The sequence below is a fragment of the Etheostoma cragini genome, chromosome 17 (assembly GCF_013103735.1).
Source record: "Etheostoma cragini isolate CJK2018 chromosome 17, CSU_Ecrag_1.0, whole genome shotgun sequence".
Classification (NCBI taxonomy): domain Eukaryota; kingdom Metazoa; phylum Chordata; class Actinopteri; order Perciformes; family Percidae; genus Etheostoma; species Etheostoma cragini.
Window position 1 is genome coordinate 18,561,239 of NC_048423.1, and position 14,060 is coordinate 18,575,298.

Below are 14,060 nucleotides of genomic sequence, written 5' to 3' on the forward strand. Positions count from 1 at the left end.
TTTTAGCCACAGAGTGAGACATCTCACTTCTGTTCCATCTTTGTTGGGAGTCGCACATGAGCGGTACTCAGGTCAGCACTACCAGCCAGTCAGAAGCAGAGTATAAGGGCGTGCCACTTAAGCAGCTAGGCGAGAATAATAACGTGTTACAGAGTGACGCACGAAGTAAGGCTGGACTACAATAGAGCTGTTTGGAGCAGTTGGTGAACAGTGTTTTCTGCTGGGGATGGTACGTCCCTTTGGGGTGGACTTTGGGCTTTTTCACTTTGTAAACCCATATAACTTGCACACAAAAAAAGGAATTAACTACAATAAAAGGAAAGGGAAAAAGCAAAATATGGCCACTTTAACGTCATCATTTGCTTTGGTGGTATCATCTCTAAAGGTGTATCTTACTTGTTGTTGGACTCATTAGTTGTAGCTATGGTTTTTACTTCCTCCACAGCTGAGTTGAAGTCCTTGATGTTCTCTGAAGAGTAGAGACCTGATGGGCTGTTGTACTGATTGGTCACAACTTTGGAGCCAAACCCAGCGAACGGCAGAGCACTTCTGTTGTGGGACGAGCCTATGTGTTTCACCTCCTGTAAATGAATGCAAAAGTATACAGTTAACAGCTTTGTGTGAGTAACCAAGTTAAAAAGGTTAAGGTGAGTGCAAAGATTTGTGAAATAACTCGCACTGTCATGCAACACTCTTATTGCGAACTCGATGCAATGGTGGTCACAGCGTTTGGCACCTTCAGATGAACTGTACCTTTGAATGGTTTGTATGTGTTTGCACATGCACAAACACACAACTCACATCATGACAGTTTGAAAGATTACTCAATATTTGAACACACCCAACCTCCAGCATTTAAACTTTTTTTTTGGCAACAGAACACTTTTTAAAAACAGACTTGAAAATATTGTTCACCTGAAAACGTCAAAAAGGTATGTGTCTTCAACTGCTGCTTCTAATTTAACTCAAAGTGGCACAGAATTTAGCAAGATAATATAAGACTAGGGATTCTGCCTAAATTATAGCCAACTGTTTTTAAAGACCAACACGTCATGACACTGGCGTGCCATGAGAGTGGGCACATAAGTACCGCCAAATCTAGCTCATGCAGCACAGCAGGAACACAGAAATGCCTCCAGATATAGCTCATGCTTCAAGCATCTGACAATTACATTGCAGAATACCCCAGAGTCTTTGCGAGCAAAGAACCTGACAACCATAGCATTGACCAAAAGCCTAAAAAGTACAAATGGTTTAAAGTATTAAAACAGTGAAGAGACATCAAAGTGACAGACTCCAAAGAAGCATTTAAAACAAGTGTTATTGTGTGCAAGAAATAAAATGCACAGTGTCTGTTAGTCTAATAGACTGCGCAGTTCCTACATGGATTCAAACTTTGGCCGCAACTTTTCACTCATCGGGGACAGGAATTGAGGCTTGCGTCAGAGCTTGGCTGATAAACTACCGTCTCCTAGGAAACCTCCTGTTGGGAAGTAAACAATGACTTCATCGTTGGCAGTATAATGAAAAAAAAAAAAACCACAAGGCTTTGTGGGCGCGGTGGGAAAGGAACATGCAGGCTTCCAGAAACTGTAAAGATTCCAGATTTAAAGCTAAACGAGAGTCATTTCTAAAAGCTCATCTTGCTTTGATATTGAGACAGCACACACACACACCTTTGGCTCTGATGCAAGATTCATCTTGTATGGATGCGTCCTCCCTTCCTCAGATGAAAGTGGTGACCACAGTTTAGTTTCTGACCTGCAGACCAGAGGACGGACGAGAAGCCTTCATCAAAAAATAATCGTTCACACATTTGCTTTAAATATAACATGCCTGTTTCACTATTGACCTGCGTAGCTGCACATTAACATGATATTATGCCTGTGTCTTTGAATGCAACAGACCCCTTGCATGTCTGTTCTTCTGCTCCGGCTTCCTCCATATTTTACCTAACCCTGCTCGCCTCCCTCTTAGTTTGAACAAACTTATTTACTTCAACTTGCCTGTTCAGTTAATTTCAACATCACTGCTGCTTGAAATCATCTGCTACCAGAATGGTATGATGCAATGCACTGACACGACACAGAATTACGACATAGCTTTGCATACATACACTTCTCAAACTAAAATATTTCATTAGAAAGACTATTAAATAGGGGTGGGGGAAAAATTTCGATACAGCATAGTATTGAACTGATATGAACAAACGAATGTGCATCTCTTTAGATAAAACAGATGTTGACAAAGTTTCATCATTTGAAATTGAGAAAAATTAGAAGTTTAAAAAATAAGGTAATAAATTCCAATAAATCGCAGAATATTGCAATTTATTGAAAATCGTAATGATATTGTATCTTGGCATAAGAATAGGGGGGGGATATTGTATCGGGAGGTGTCTGGTGATTCCCACCCCTAAAATTAAAACCATGAATCAACACCACATCACTGCCGCAACACCTGGCCTGCAGCTGAGCTGTCTCATATTACTCAGTGTTTTTCAGGCCTGCGGCTATGCAGATCAGACTCACATGTTGCTACAACCTACCTGTCTACGGAAAGCACCATTTCATCTATGCATCCCTTGATCTTGTTCTGTGCTTCCAAGTGAGTCATGTGCTCTGTCGGTTCCCCGTCAATAGCCAGGATCATGTCTCCTATAGACAGGTTGGCCTGGGCTGCTTTACTCCCAGGGGTGACCTACAATACAGGAGACATAACTGATAAGACACTTGTTGGCATATGTGTCAGCTTGGATCATAAGGTTTTAAGGTATTTGTACCTGTATGATCTTAACGAAAATCAATTTCTGAAAAGATTCTTTCAAAAGTAAAACACAATTTACGCACAACCTAACTTAAATCAAGAATACGTGGTAGACACACCTTTGATTTAAAGTCTGATATCACTCCGACAGTTTATTTTCTAACCAGAGCTTGATCCTACTGCTTTATTGTTACACTCTGATCTTCAAGGACCTTTTACACACATTTCATTGTGTTCAGTAAACACGGGCAAATCCACTTCCAGAGGTATTTTCTGTCAGCGACTCAAGCTAGAGGGCAGGGATTATATGGAAGATAAAGGCTTGAAGCAGAGAAAAACAGGATTCCTAATCACTTTTCCATGGGTGGAGTGGAGTCCACCGGAACAACAGGAACAGCAGCCGCCACTCAGGCAAAGTACACAGTGGAGGGTCATATTCTGATCCATTAGGCTACTGTCACAGGAGCGCTTTGCACTTATGTACACATGCTGTTATAAAGTAATAGAATCGAATTGTCCCCTCCATATTAGCTAAGCTATGCTTTTAACTCGATGTTATATATAACGACAGCCCAAGTACATAAGACATTCTACAGACATGAGGATATACAGGTATTTTTCGACAACTTTGAGTTCAACAGACACAGTTAACTTGACTTACAGTAGCAAATTAAAAATAGGAAAAAGTAATCTCAAATCACATGAAATGAAACAAGGAAATGTAATTTTACACTGGACAAGTCATTATTGTCAGTAACGCTAGCTGAAAGTATAGCCAAACATAGGAAAGTGTAACAATAGTTCACATCATACCGACACTGTAACAATAGTTAACGTTGGCTAAATTACGGTGCTAGCGTTGGCTATCAGTTTAGGCTCTGTGAAGTAACGTTAGCCCTTTGTAACTTAGCTAACAGTCTGTTCTCAGTCTAGAAGAGAGGAAAGAGAAGTAGCTATAGTGTCGCCGTAACAAGCCCAGGTGTGGTTACACCGTGTTGCAATGTTGTAGAAGCTAACACTTACCCGGGAAATAGTTAGTGGCTGGTCAAAGTCCTTTCCCCCGACCAACCTGAATCCCCAAGGTCCAGGACCATGTACTACTACCCGGAGAGGCATAACGGTAATGTTGGTTTTAACAGAGTCGGCTGTGTTTTTCAAGATGTGTCTCAAAGCACCAGTTCACTTCTTTATGCTGCATATGACATGTGCAATGATCGATGGGAAAGCCAGGAGTTGGGCTCCGCAGCATCAGAGGAAGGGGTGGACCGTCAGCTTAGTTGGTGGACGAATAGATTTTGAAGTTTCCTCGCTGATAGGTGAAATTCCAAAGATCGTGTATTGACAAAATGGATCACTCTGTAATGAGTGTGGGGAGGCTGACCAAACCTCCAGGCGGATTGTCACGTGATTTGGTCAGTTTCCAAATACCCACAACTAAGATTATTTTATATAGGCCTACACATATATAGATATATACATGTATGTATTAAACGACCAAACCAACTATTAGACTTCAGACTTAGACCTCTCTTTATTAATCCTTTTGGGGATGACTCCTGCAAGGAAATTAAAATTTCCAGCAGCAGTTTCCAGCAAAATACGCTAAAGAGAGAAAGAAGACAGTATGAAGATAACAATAATAACAATAAAAATAATAAAACCTTTGGCTATGAAAAGACGTTTACCATAAATTATTAGTTAAGAGCAGTTAAAGTGTCCAGGTATTCATGTGAGTTCAGGTGTGTATGTGTATGTACTGTCCTCTTAACCCTATTTACCGTATTTCCTCCTCCTTAATTGGTAAGTGTGTATCCAAAGCACAATAAAAATATTCATCTGTGCCAATCAATCCCACAAACACCTGCTGCTGCTGTAAAGGTGTAGGGATTAATCCGCAGGACCGCATCTAAAAATAGTGCCCAACATTATTTGCTAAAAAAAAAAACCTGCAGTGTCCAGCTTAATCAGGACATTTTTTAGCCTTTAAAAAAATTGAACAATTACATTTGGGCTCTATTTTAATTTAAATACAACATTTCAGTTGAAATGAATGGATTAGGAGCTGAGAGCCACGTGAGAGCCAAATGACCGCAGTGTTGTTTGTGGTTTAACCACGGGCTTTACTGATAACAATAAAAACATCGGATGACGCCAGACTCATCCTTTAATCTGATAATGGAATTACCAGTGCACACATTCAAAAAATACTCACAACGTTGTGTCCTAATAAAATATACAGAAAGAGAGAAAAGAATTTTCACCTCTACTTTACAGGTTGTTTTTGCAATAACTCCTGTGCGTTTCCACACGCTAAACACCCATGTAGCCCTAATCTGAAGCAAACACTGGCACATCATTGTCAATCGAAACTGCAGTTTAGCACATTCTTGCTTGCATAATCCAGTTTGGATAACATGAATTTATGAATTTTGTTATTATTTTTTAACCTGCCAGAGACCGGGGAGCAACACAAATAATTAGTTTACTGTTAATAACAACTATACTTAATGACAGCTCTCAAATGCTTTAAATAGATTGCTCCTGATAACCATATCCAATTAACCTTTTGCCCTGATTGAAAATCTTCTGAAAGCAGAGCAGAGTGATCCCTCTTCCTGTTGGAGCTCCAGTGTTGTTTTAGGGACGTCGGCCTGCCGGCACGTCACCGTGTTACATGCAAGCTTACCATTTATGGTAGAGCTAAATCCCAGGATGTGGAATGTGCCGCTCCCAAAACTTGAATTCCTGCCAGGGGACCTCTGCTGAAAGTGGAGGAAAAAAGCTCCGGGCAGACTGACCGAAGGAAACACGTCCTTTCTTATTTCAGGGTTTACATGCATCCACAAAACGCCAGTGAAGTCTGGAAGAGCTCTAAAGTGAAGCCCTTAGATGTTAAATTGAAATTATGCCTACAACTGTTCCTGTCTGTGAAGGCCTATCAACAAATTTAGCAAGCCAAATCCCCCTAATGGGATTTTACCCATCAGACATGCGGATGCTTTGTGAGTCAACACAGCAGCCAAAATAAGTGTAGGCCTACCTTATGTAAACTTACTGACATTACAGAAGTTATCCTCTAATATCTATTACTTGTTATTTCACCCCTGTAGCATTAACATCAATAACTATTCAGGGTGTAGCCTTAATGATGGGCGACATAAAAAAAAAAGAAAGATCACACAGTTCAGCAACACAGAGACTTGCAGCTCCACCTTTAGCTTACATGAATTTGCATATGCTCATGTGTACACAGTTTCAGAGAACGTGCCTTTAGAAACCATGTGTACTTGCTCCTAAACATTTATACGTGAGACTTTACTACATTGCCATTTATATGCCAAAGGATATTAAATGTTCTATAAGTGCAAAACTCTACTATCATTCAGATCTTTGCCAAAGATTAAAACAGGTAACACACCAAGTGCTTTAAATTGTTTATTAAATATTGCATAATACCGAAGTCACAGCAGTGTATAGTATCTTTTTATTTTAATATTGTCAATGTAACAGCACTGCAAATTGAAGCAAACAAACCAAACCTGTTGCAGGTTGTGCGTCTCCTCAGACTAGTCCATTCTTATGATTATTAATCATTAAGTTAAAACATTGTGTCACACTTTTAGGTACTTGCACAGTACCTGACAAGTTCTTAGTTGATGTTCTCCCATCACAGAGACTAGGACTAATGGGACTACCATAGTTACATTAAACATGTCATGGATACATTTCAGTGATACTCCAAAAGAACACTTAAATGAAAATGAGGCACAATTTTGCATCCAACATAAGGCATGATGATCGTCACAAATGGCAGCGTAATGTTAATATGCGTCAGACTTCATGTGCTCAATAATGCTCGACTCTGTGCTTTGCCAAAAAAATCCTTCAGGTAAATAAACCGCTGCAAGTGACAAGAGTCACTCGCAGTCCTTTTTTTATTTTACATATTTACAATCCTTCTTGTGCCATGTTGCTCAATAGTCTGCAATTTCATTCAAGCTGAAAGTACAGAGTTTTTAACATATTTTGTGTGCAATGCGCCACATTCATAAATGCATACATTCATACATCCTGTGATGTTGTGTTATTATGACTAAATGTGCGATTGTTAGCTTGTTCATCATGTTTGTGTGTTTGAGATGGAGCGAACACCCCCCCTCTCGTTGTCCCAACCAATCAGCACTGTCAGGTGTAGCTGGAGTTACACAGGAGCAATAAGGTTAAGCCAGCAGTGGAGGGAAAAACATACTTTTGTGGTGTAACAAAATACCTGAATATTATATCAGTGCTATACAGGCAAACCCATAATGCAGTGTATTATCTTGAGAAAACATTCTTTCACAGATGTTGACAAAATTGTCAGTGGTGAAGACACGCTTGATTTTGTCTCACGCCAGAGAGGATGAAACACTGATTGCTACTGAATTTTGATAAATTAATGTACTTTAATTATTTTACTTCATATATCCCTTATGTGGCAGCCACATACAGCTTCAAACCATGTTCCAATGAGGTCAATGTTCATCATCACTGCACAACTGTAGCTAACACTTAAAAAACAAAACAAAGATATAAACATACACTTTTAAACCAAAGTAAGAGCTACTGTTTAATATTCCAATACTTCACGTTATGTTTCTTATTTTGTGTACTCAGGCAAACATAAAGAGTTATACTAAAAAGGTAGGCCCACTGATAGTCTGGCACCATTTGATTAGAAATATGTGGTTTGGGAAAATGATCCAACTTCAGCTACTTGAAGCATCAGATACAAGCTCACTACCTGGTATAAACTAAATAGACTTTAAAATTCTTCCATAGCAATTACCCTACAAACTGCACCCGTCTGCAAGTCTAAGCAGGTCATAACAAGCACTAAGAATTATTTGCGAGCAATATTTGACAGTTCTGCTAAAGTACAGATGAGCTCAGTGCGGCAGTTGATGACAACAAGGAATTTGATGAAAACACAAGGAGAAAAAAAACCAACAGCTATCATCTTTCAGTCTGTGTATGTGTAGATGATCTAATTTGGCATCTGATGTAGGGTCGCTGCTGGAGATGTGGGCGCTCTGTACCCGCAGGAAGACGGTTCTGAGGCTTTGATAGCAAAATTCAAAGCAATCTTCCTTCAGGGAGCTGTTTAAGCTCAGCAGCCTGTTAACCCTGTCAGCACTTTTGGCTTTTCAGCTAAAGGTGGCAAATATTTAGGCAAGGGCTGATAGTGTTTCATGCTCCGATTTGTCAGTCTCTACTGTTTTTACAGTGTATGCTGTACTAATGCACATCGCATTATTCAAATCATTCCACTAAATGTATTTCCCAAGTTGTAGTCATTACATATGAAAATATGTAGCCATATTTGGAAGGCCTCTTAAAGATTTCTGTACACATTTACATGGCTAAATAAAACATACAAGCTTATCAGTAAGGGCATGGTTCAAATCTCAATATGCTCTTAAAAATCAGTAGGATTACTCTAATTGAAACATTAAACAGTTTGTGATGAATCTACTATTATCTTGTTAGGTGGGATTTCCCTAAAATGACCAAACAGGAAGTTAAGTGCTACCACGCCTGTCCTGTGGTTGCGCTGGAGCCAGGCGTCTACCACCAGCTACCTTTCAGGCTTCATCCATCAGCAAACACAGCGTGCTTCTATTTTGACAGATGAGGTATAAAAGGACAAATAAATACATTCTGAAAATATTAGATGTGCATGTACACACTTTCTCTTCACTTTTATCAGACATGCAACACAGTCCCCGTATCCCGTATCTGTGTTTGCCGTGGTAACTGTGAATAAGAGAAGCTAACAGCTAACACATTACCATGCACATGTCACAACTGTTGCATAGCAACCGTTGGCTAGAATAAGAAGGCAATGCTGCACCGGTAACTAAAGCTTTTGGGTTACACTGAGTTGTTAATGCTGTGATGTTTTCTTCAAAAGGGAGCCAACACTGACTTTATGATGATTCATAAAATGTAACTGAAAAGTCAGACCAGTCTCTAAAAGGGCTTCACACATTAGTCTGGGCACTGATTTTAAGGTCATTTTCTCACAGCTAAACTGAGTTCAAGAATGAACCACCACATTCAATTTCATTTATGTAGGGTACGTTAATCCAAACACTGAAGGTTGTCTTTTGGAAGCAAAGGCATGGTTTGCATCATACATGGCTAATCATGAAAACCAGACAGCCCTGATCCTGACAGGTATCTTATGACAAACAGCTCCAACCACACATCCCATAAGAAATACATTCTGAATTCCTCTCAAGTCCAGTTCAGGTAATAAGATCCACTCTTTAATCCATACACTGCTCTGCTGCCGGGCTCCAGACCGAGGTGCTATGTCAACACTGTAAATTACATGGACAGGATGGAAGCTATATCTGTACAAGAAAAGCTAGTTTGTAGTAGGTGTTTTCAAGGAGTAATTTCCACATGTGGAGATGGACGAATTCTGTCAAGAAGTGTGCTAAATCTGGTCAAGGTGTACACCATGCTGAGGTCTGGGCAGTGAGCTGTCTCTGTCTCCACTTCGCCGTGCAGTTTGACATACCTCCGGCCAAACTGATCACTTTCCCAGACAAAATGGATTCGCCTGGCTAAATTACTATGCTAACCAACAGCCATGCGCGATAGTAATGACTTCCCAAGCTTGACAGGCAACCATGTGTTACAGCCAGATTAGATATCTTTACAGTTTCACCTCCTTCACGTAATTCCCAGGGAAAGTCCCAAACTGTTTTGTCCTCTTTGAGGTTCCTGTAGAGAAAAAGAAAGAAAAACATGGTTCAGGCAAAATAATGTTATTGGCTTCTTTCTTAGATTAAAGGCTACAAATGCCTTGATTTGAAAACAAAAAATAACTTATTTAGGCTCTATTTAAAATTAAGTGCAGGTCCTGTGCATGTACTTTCCAACCAATCTGTCATTCTTTAAAAACTATTTATAAAAAGGATGTGATGCGGTGTAAATGACTACTTCTGCACTGAGCATGCACATTGCACACATGCAGTCCTTTGCTGTCATTCTGCAGAAACCTTATATGGATTAATGTGACACAGTGAGTGTGACTGCGTCTCTGAGGAATGTATCCTGATTACTGCGGGCACATACCAACAAACCAGCCGTCATCGCACTTCTCCATGACGCTGACAAGATCCCCCTCCTGCAGCTCCAGCTCGTCTTCGTTCTGCGGTGCGTAACTGTACAGCGCCTGGAAACTGGAGTAGGATGCAAAGATAAATTGGTACATTTGCCATGCTTAGAAGATACCAAATGTGAAACCAGTAAATAAATAAAACATACAGTACATGTGAAAGTAAAACTGAAGTACATAGCTTACTCACACTCCACAGTTGAGACGGTTTGGCTCCGGACTGCTGCTGTGGGACTGAGGTTGCTGGGAAATGATGAGAGATTGTTTACTGGGGTGGGGGTGCAGTCTATGGACAGAGTCATGAGGGTGGTGGGACAGGTTGCTGCAGTACCTCACTGAGGTCTCAGCTATATTCAAGATCTCATTACACACTGCCTCCTAGTAGTAGTAGTAGTAGGTGAAGTCGTCAGAGAAAGACAACAGCGGTCCCAACGAGAGGCCCCGAAGGGAAGTTGAGGTGAGGAGATGAAGAGTTATAGAGGGAAGGGGGGATGGGAGGGGGGGGGGGGGGGGGGGGGGGGGGGGGGGGGGGGGGGGGGGGGGGGGGGGGGGGGGGGGGGGCGAAGTGGCGAGACAGGAAGGTGGGTCCAGTAAGTAGCAAGGCAGAAAAGGAAGTGATCCGTTAAAAGCCAGGAGAAAAAGTAGAGGAGACGTTGGTGGAGCCCAGGAGGAGAGAAGGATGGAAAAGGAAATACCTCAGAGTGAGAGCATGTAGACAGGAAACATGAAATATTAGTTCACTTCTTTACAGGATTCTATTCAGTATGAACATGCAGTGGGAGTTAAATATGATGCAAGGTAAATGGATCTTTCAAGGTGATGGGTTGAAAAGTTAAACAGATGATGAAGTCACTTAACAAACTACACATTACTTTTGTAAATCTTACCGCAAATGAGTTAACATTGTTGTTGTCTTGGATGTCAAACAGCATCACAGGGCTTCTGGATCTCCGTCCATGATGGTCAGCCTCATTCTTCCCAAACTGCAACACAAAAATGTCAAATCAGCAAGGTTGTTTAAAAAAAAAGGCTTTCCTCTAAGGCTTGAACACCGTATCCACCTGCTGTAACTATGTCCATACTTCAGTCACAGTCAGGTTGTGTTTCCTGTGGATGGAAATTTCAACCTCACAGCAGGTTTTGAGAGACAACCCAACACGTAAAAATCTATAAATACTCAATAGGCAATATGTCACTGTCCTAAATAAACTTCCAAACTCCAATGGCATCCAAGTCAACATGCAACCAAATGCTAAATTGAAAGAAAGAGAAAGAAACTTGAACTCTCAAATCAATCCTGGAAATGCAGCACAATAGCTCCTCTTTCAGTCCTTTACAGATAGTACATCTAAAACGCACATTAACACTGAGAGACACTGTAAAACACGTGAGTGTTAGTAGCGCACACACAACAACAACATGCAGACCGGCAGCTTTAAGCATGACCAGTAAGTGTCATAAATTTGACCAGTTTAACTTATTCTTCATCCACTAAACCAACAGATTCATCCATGAGGCTAAAATCAACTTCAGGTCAAATCTAAGTTAGTTACGTTTTCCACACAGAAATGTGCGCTTCAGTACTTCCTCAAACATCTATCTTAGGGAATCAAACTATGGCCAAAATTCCATGTTGCTAAGTGAGCCTGAGATGCAACACCGCACACCATGCAGAAGATACCTCTGCAGGGCTATTTCGCCTGCTGCCCGGGGCTGTGTGGCCCCTGTCCCCCTCTGCGCCTTCCCTTTCTGTCAACTCCTTCTCCCCCCTCAGCCAGCCCTCCAGCACCGGCCCTCCACAGGGGCTCACACTGCCGGACAGACGTGGGAAGGGACAGGAGAGCAGATAGTCCCCCCCCTGAGGTGGGGTGAACGTGAGGAAGGGAGTGGTTGAGTTGGGCCTGGGCGGATAAGGTGGGGGAAGAGGGGAGGCAGATGGGGACGCCGTGGGGGAGATGCAGTATGGGCTGCCGGTGATATGAGGCACGGGACTGGCCGAGTAGGGCGGGGGCAGGTACTCGCCGCAGCGATAGGACACAGTGGGCAGCGGTGGCAGGGGAGGGGTGGGGGCGGCAGGAGGGCTCCCTCCTCCCACAGTCAGGGAGATCCACTCAGAAGAGATAGCATGGACCTCAGGGGACACCGAGCGGCGGGGGGAGCGAGGAAGGGGCAAGGGGGAGGTGGTGAGACGGTTACGATTCAGCTTTTAAGGGCAACAGGAACGTGGGAGGAGCAAAGAGAAGAGGAGGGGATGAGAGAATGAAAAGAAAAGGAAACAAACAATGAGACAAATTCACTGGGCAAAAAAAAGGATTAAATAAAAAGTTGGGTGTCAAGGTGAACATAGAAGATATTTTATGGGTTCAGAAGTATAGCAGTAAAACAACCAAACACTAACGGATAAAAACTTGTTGCCTTAACCATCCATCAATCGTCACTACCTCCGTTAATGTCTCCCACGGGTGATCGACCTGTTTGGTCTCCGTACCTGAGGAGAAGCGTTGGTGCTGCGCTGTGGCGACTGGCTGACAGGAGGGTCGAGATACTCCACTCCGTTTTTGATGCGGGGTCGTTTATTCACTTCTACGTAGGTGACGGGGAAGATGCCTTGGCGGTTGGTGCCTGAGATTTTGCCTTCATACCAGTTTTCATCAACCCTACGAATAAGCGTTATCCTCTCTCCCTGCAGATAAATATTTAGTCGGTTTAGACCATAAAGTTCCTTTAAAGTGCTTTAAATGTTCTTCAGTCTGTAATGACTATCTCCCCCTCTGTACCTTTCTGAAGGACATTTCCACCACTGTGTCCCCGTTGAAGTTGAAGCGGGCGACAGCCTCTCCATATTCCAGTACCTGCACTGGGGCACTTTTCTTTGGCTGGGCTTTCTCTGTGGGCGGAAGGAGCTGAAGAACACATAACAGCTTATTGAATACGAAAGTACAAGTCAAATCACACTGTGCGACAGAAAGATTATGCAAAGCATCTCCAACACTGCAATTACAAAACTCCCTGAACTCACATACCTCAACATAACTTTGAGGGAAAATGCCAACTCTTCCATGATGTTCCCCTTCATACCAGTTTTGATCCACCTGTCGAATAATGTAGACAATGTCTCCCTTCTGAAACGGTAGTTCCCTAGAATTGTTCCAAAGAGATTAGTTACTCACATCAAATGAAACAAGTGACCAAAAATGTTACAGTTTAAAAATTAAGTAAGGGTGATCTAATACAATCTAAACAGATGGGTGGGATGTTTCCACATTCAAGTAAAAGCTTGGAAATCTATTATTTTTCCCCTATTCTTAACAGTAATTTCCTGCAATTGTATGAGTTGGCAATGGTTTAAAACCAGCCCACTTATGAGACAATAATTACATCAGCAAGGTCTGCTCATATGGTTAATGTACACACATTAGACACAATACAACTGCATCTTTAACACCTCTACAATCTCATGCAATCAAAGAAAACATACCTGCAACAAACACCACCTGTTGCGAGACTGATAATACATAGATAGATTACTCACTTTAGAGTTTCTGCTCTGAAGTCAAAGCGAGCCATGGCTGGTGTTCTCTGTGTAAATTTAAAAAAAAAGTCACTCTTATGTCATAACTACTAACATATTATTAAATACATATTATTCTCTATTGTATTCAGTCAGTGAAAGTTATCCAAAAGACTAAATATCCCTATTGACAGTATATATACACACACATCTGTTCGCAAGCCCTATTAGCCCTATTCACAAGGGACTAGTCTTACCTGAGGGACCTCTAGTAATTTGTTACAATTACAGAGGTCATCTATGATCTTAATCCTGTGCAAACATGCCATGTCAGTAATTTGTGAGGTAAACATTCCACTGCAAATTACCTACCATATTTTTCCAGACACAGAGGTTGTGTGATAATACTACTAGTCCTATGTAAATTGATTTGAGGTAGTTTTGGCTGCGTTGCCAATTATAAATGAAAGTTTTAACAGAGTTTATCCATGGGACGTAAATGGGTCAGTAAATTTGAGTAAAATATAGACTTCAATTATCCAGTGTGAATGTGCCACGCAAAACAGAGAAGTGGGGGCTAGGGTGTCATTTTCATTGGGGACAAAGGGGACA

General features: G+C 41.5%; 2 protein-coding genes and 1 long non-coding RNA gene across 19 annotated transcripts in view; 1 reads left to right on the forward strand and 2 right to left on the reverse strand.

Annotated features, from left to right (window-relative positions):
• pdlim1 (PDZ and LIM domain 1 (elfin)) overlaps positions 1-4,081 on the reverse strand; it is a 9,075-nt gene extending 4,994 nt beyond the window's left edge. Inside the window, exons 1-4 of the mRNA XM_034899218.1 lie at positions 3,790-4,081; positions 2,549-2,700; positions 1,677-1,761; positions 397-581 (exon numbers count right to left, since the gene is read on the reverse strand). Of these exons, the coding sequence (XP_034755109.1) occupies positions 397-581; positions 1,677-1,761; positions 2,549-2,700; positions 3,790-3,882 (515 nt within the window). The 5' untranslated portion in view covers positions 3,883-4,081. The remainder of the gene's footprint in view (positions 1-396; positions 582-1,676; positions 1,762-2,548; positions 2,701-3,789) is intronic.
• The window catches only part of LOC117960914, a 20,798-nt gene extending 9,502 nt beyond the window's left edge, over positions 1-11,296 (forward strand). The window contains exon 3 of the long non-coding RNA XR_004660263.1: positions 11,172-11,296. This is a non-coding gene — a long non-coding RNA (uncharacterized LOC117960914). The remainder of the gene's footprint in view (positions 1-11,171) is intronic.
• The window catches only part of LOC117960909 (sorbin and SH3 domain-containing protein 1), a 46,445-nt gene continuing 39,769 nt past the window's right edge, over positions 7,385-14,060 (reverse strand). For 14 of the 17 annotated variants that reach the window (XM_034899208.1, XM_034899212.1, XM_034899207.1 and 11 more), the window contains 9 exons: positions 13,470-13,516; positions 12,961-13,075; positions 12,715-12,840; positions 12,426-12,620; positions 11,619-12,140; positions 10,825-10,920; positions 10,128-10,315; positions 9,895-10,001; positions 7,385-9,540 (listed from right to left, as the gene is read on the reverse strand). In XM_034899208.1, coding sequence (XP_034755099.1) covers positions 9,473-9,540; positions 9,895-10,001; positions 10,128-10,315; positions 10,825-10,920; positions 11,619-12,140; positions 12,426-12,620; positions 12,715-12,840; positions 12,961-13,075; positions 13,470-13,516 — 1,464 coding nt within the window. In that variant the 3' untranslated portion in view covers positions 7,385-9,472. The remainder of the gene's footprint in view (positions 9,541-9,894; positions 10,002-10,127; positions 10,316-10,824; positions 10,921-11,618; positions 12,141-12,425; positions 12,621-12,714; positions 12,841-12,960; positions 13,076-13,469; positions 13,517-14,060) is intronic. The other 3 variants (XM_034899214.1, XM_034899216.1, XM_034899215.1) reach the window with 3 other exon arrangements.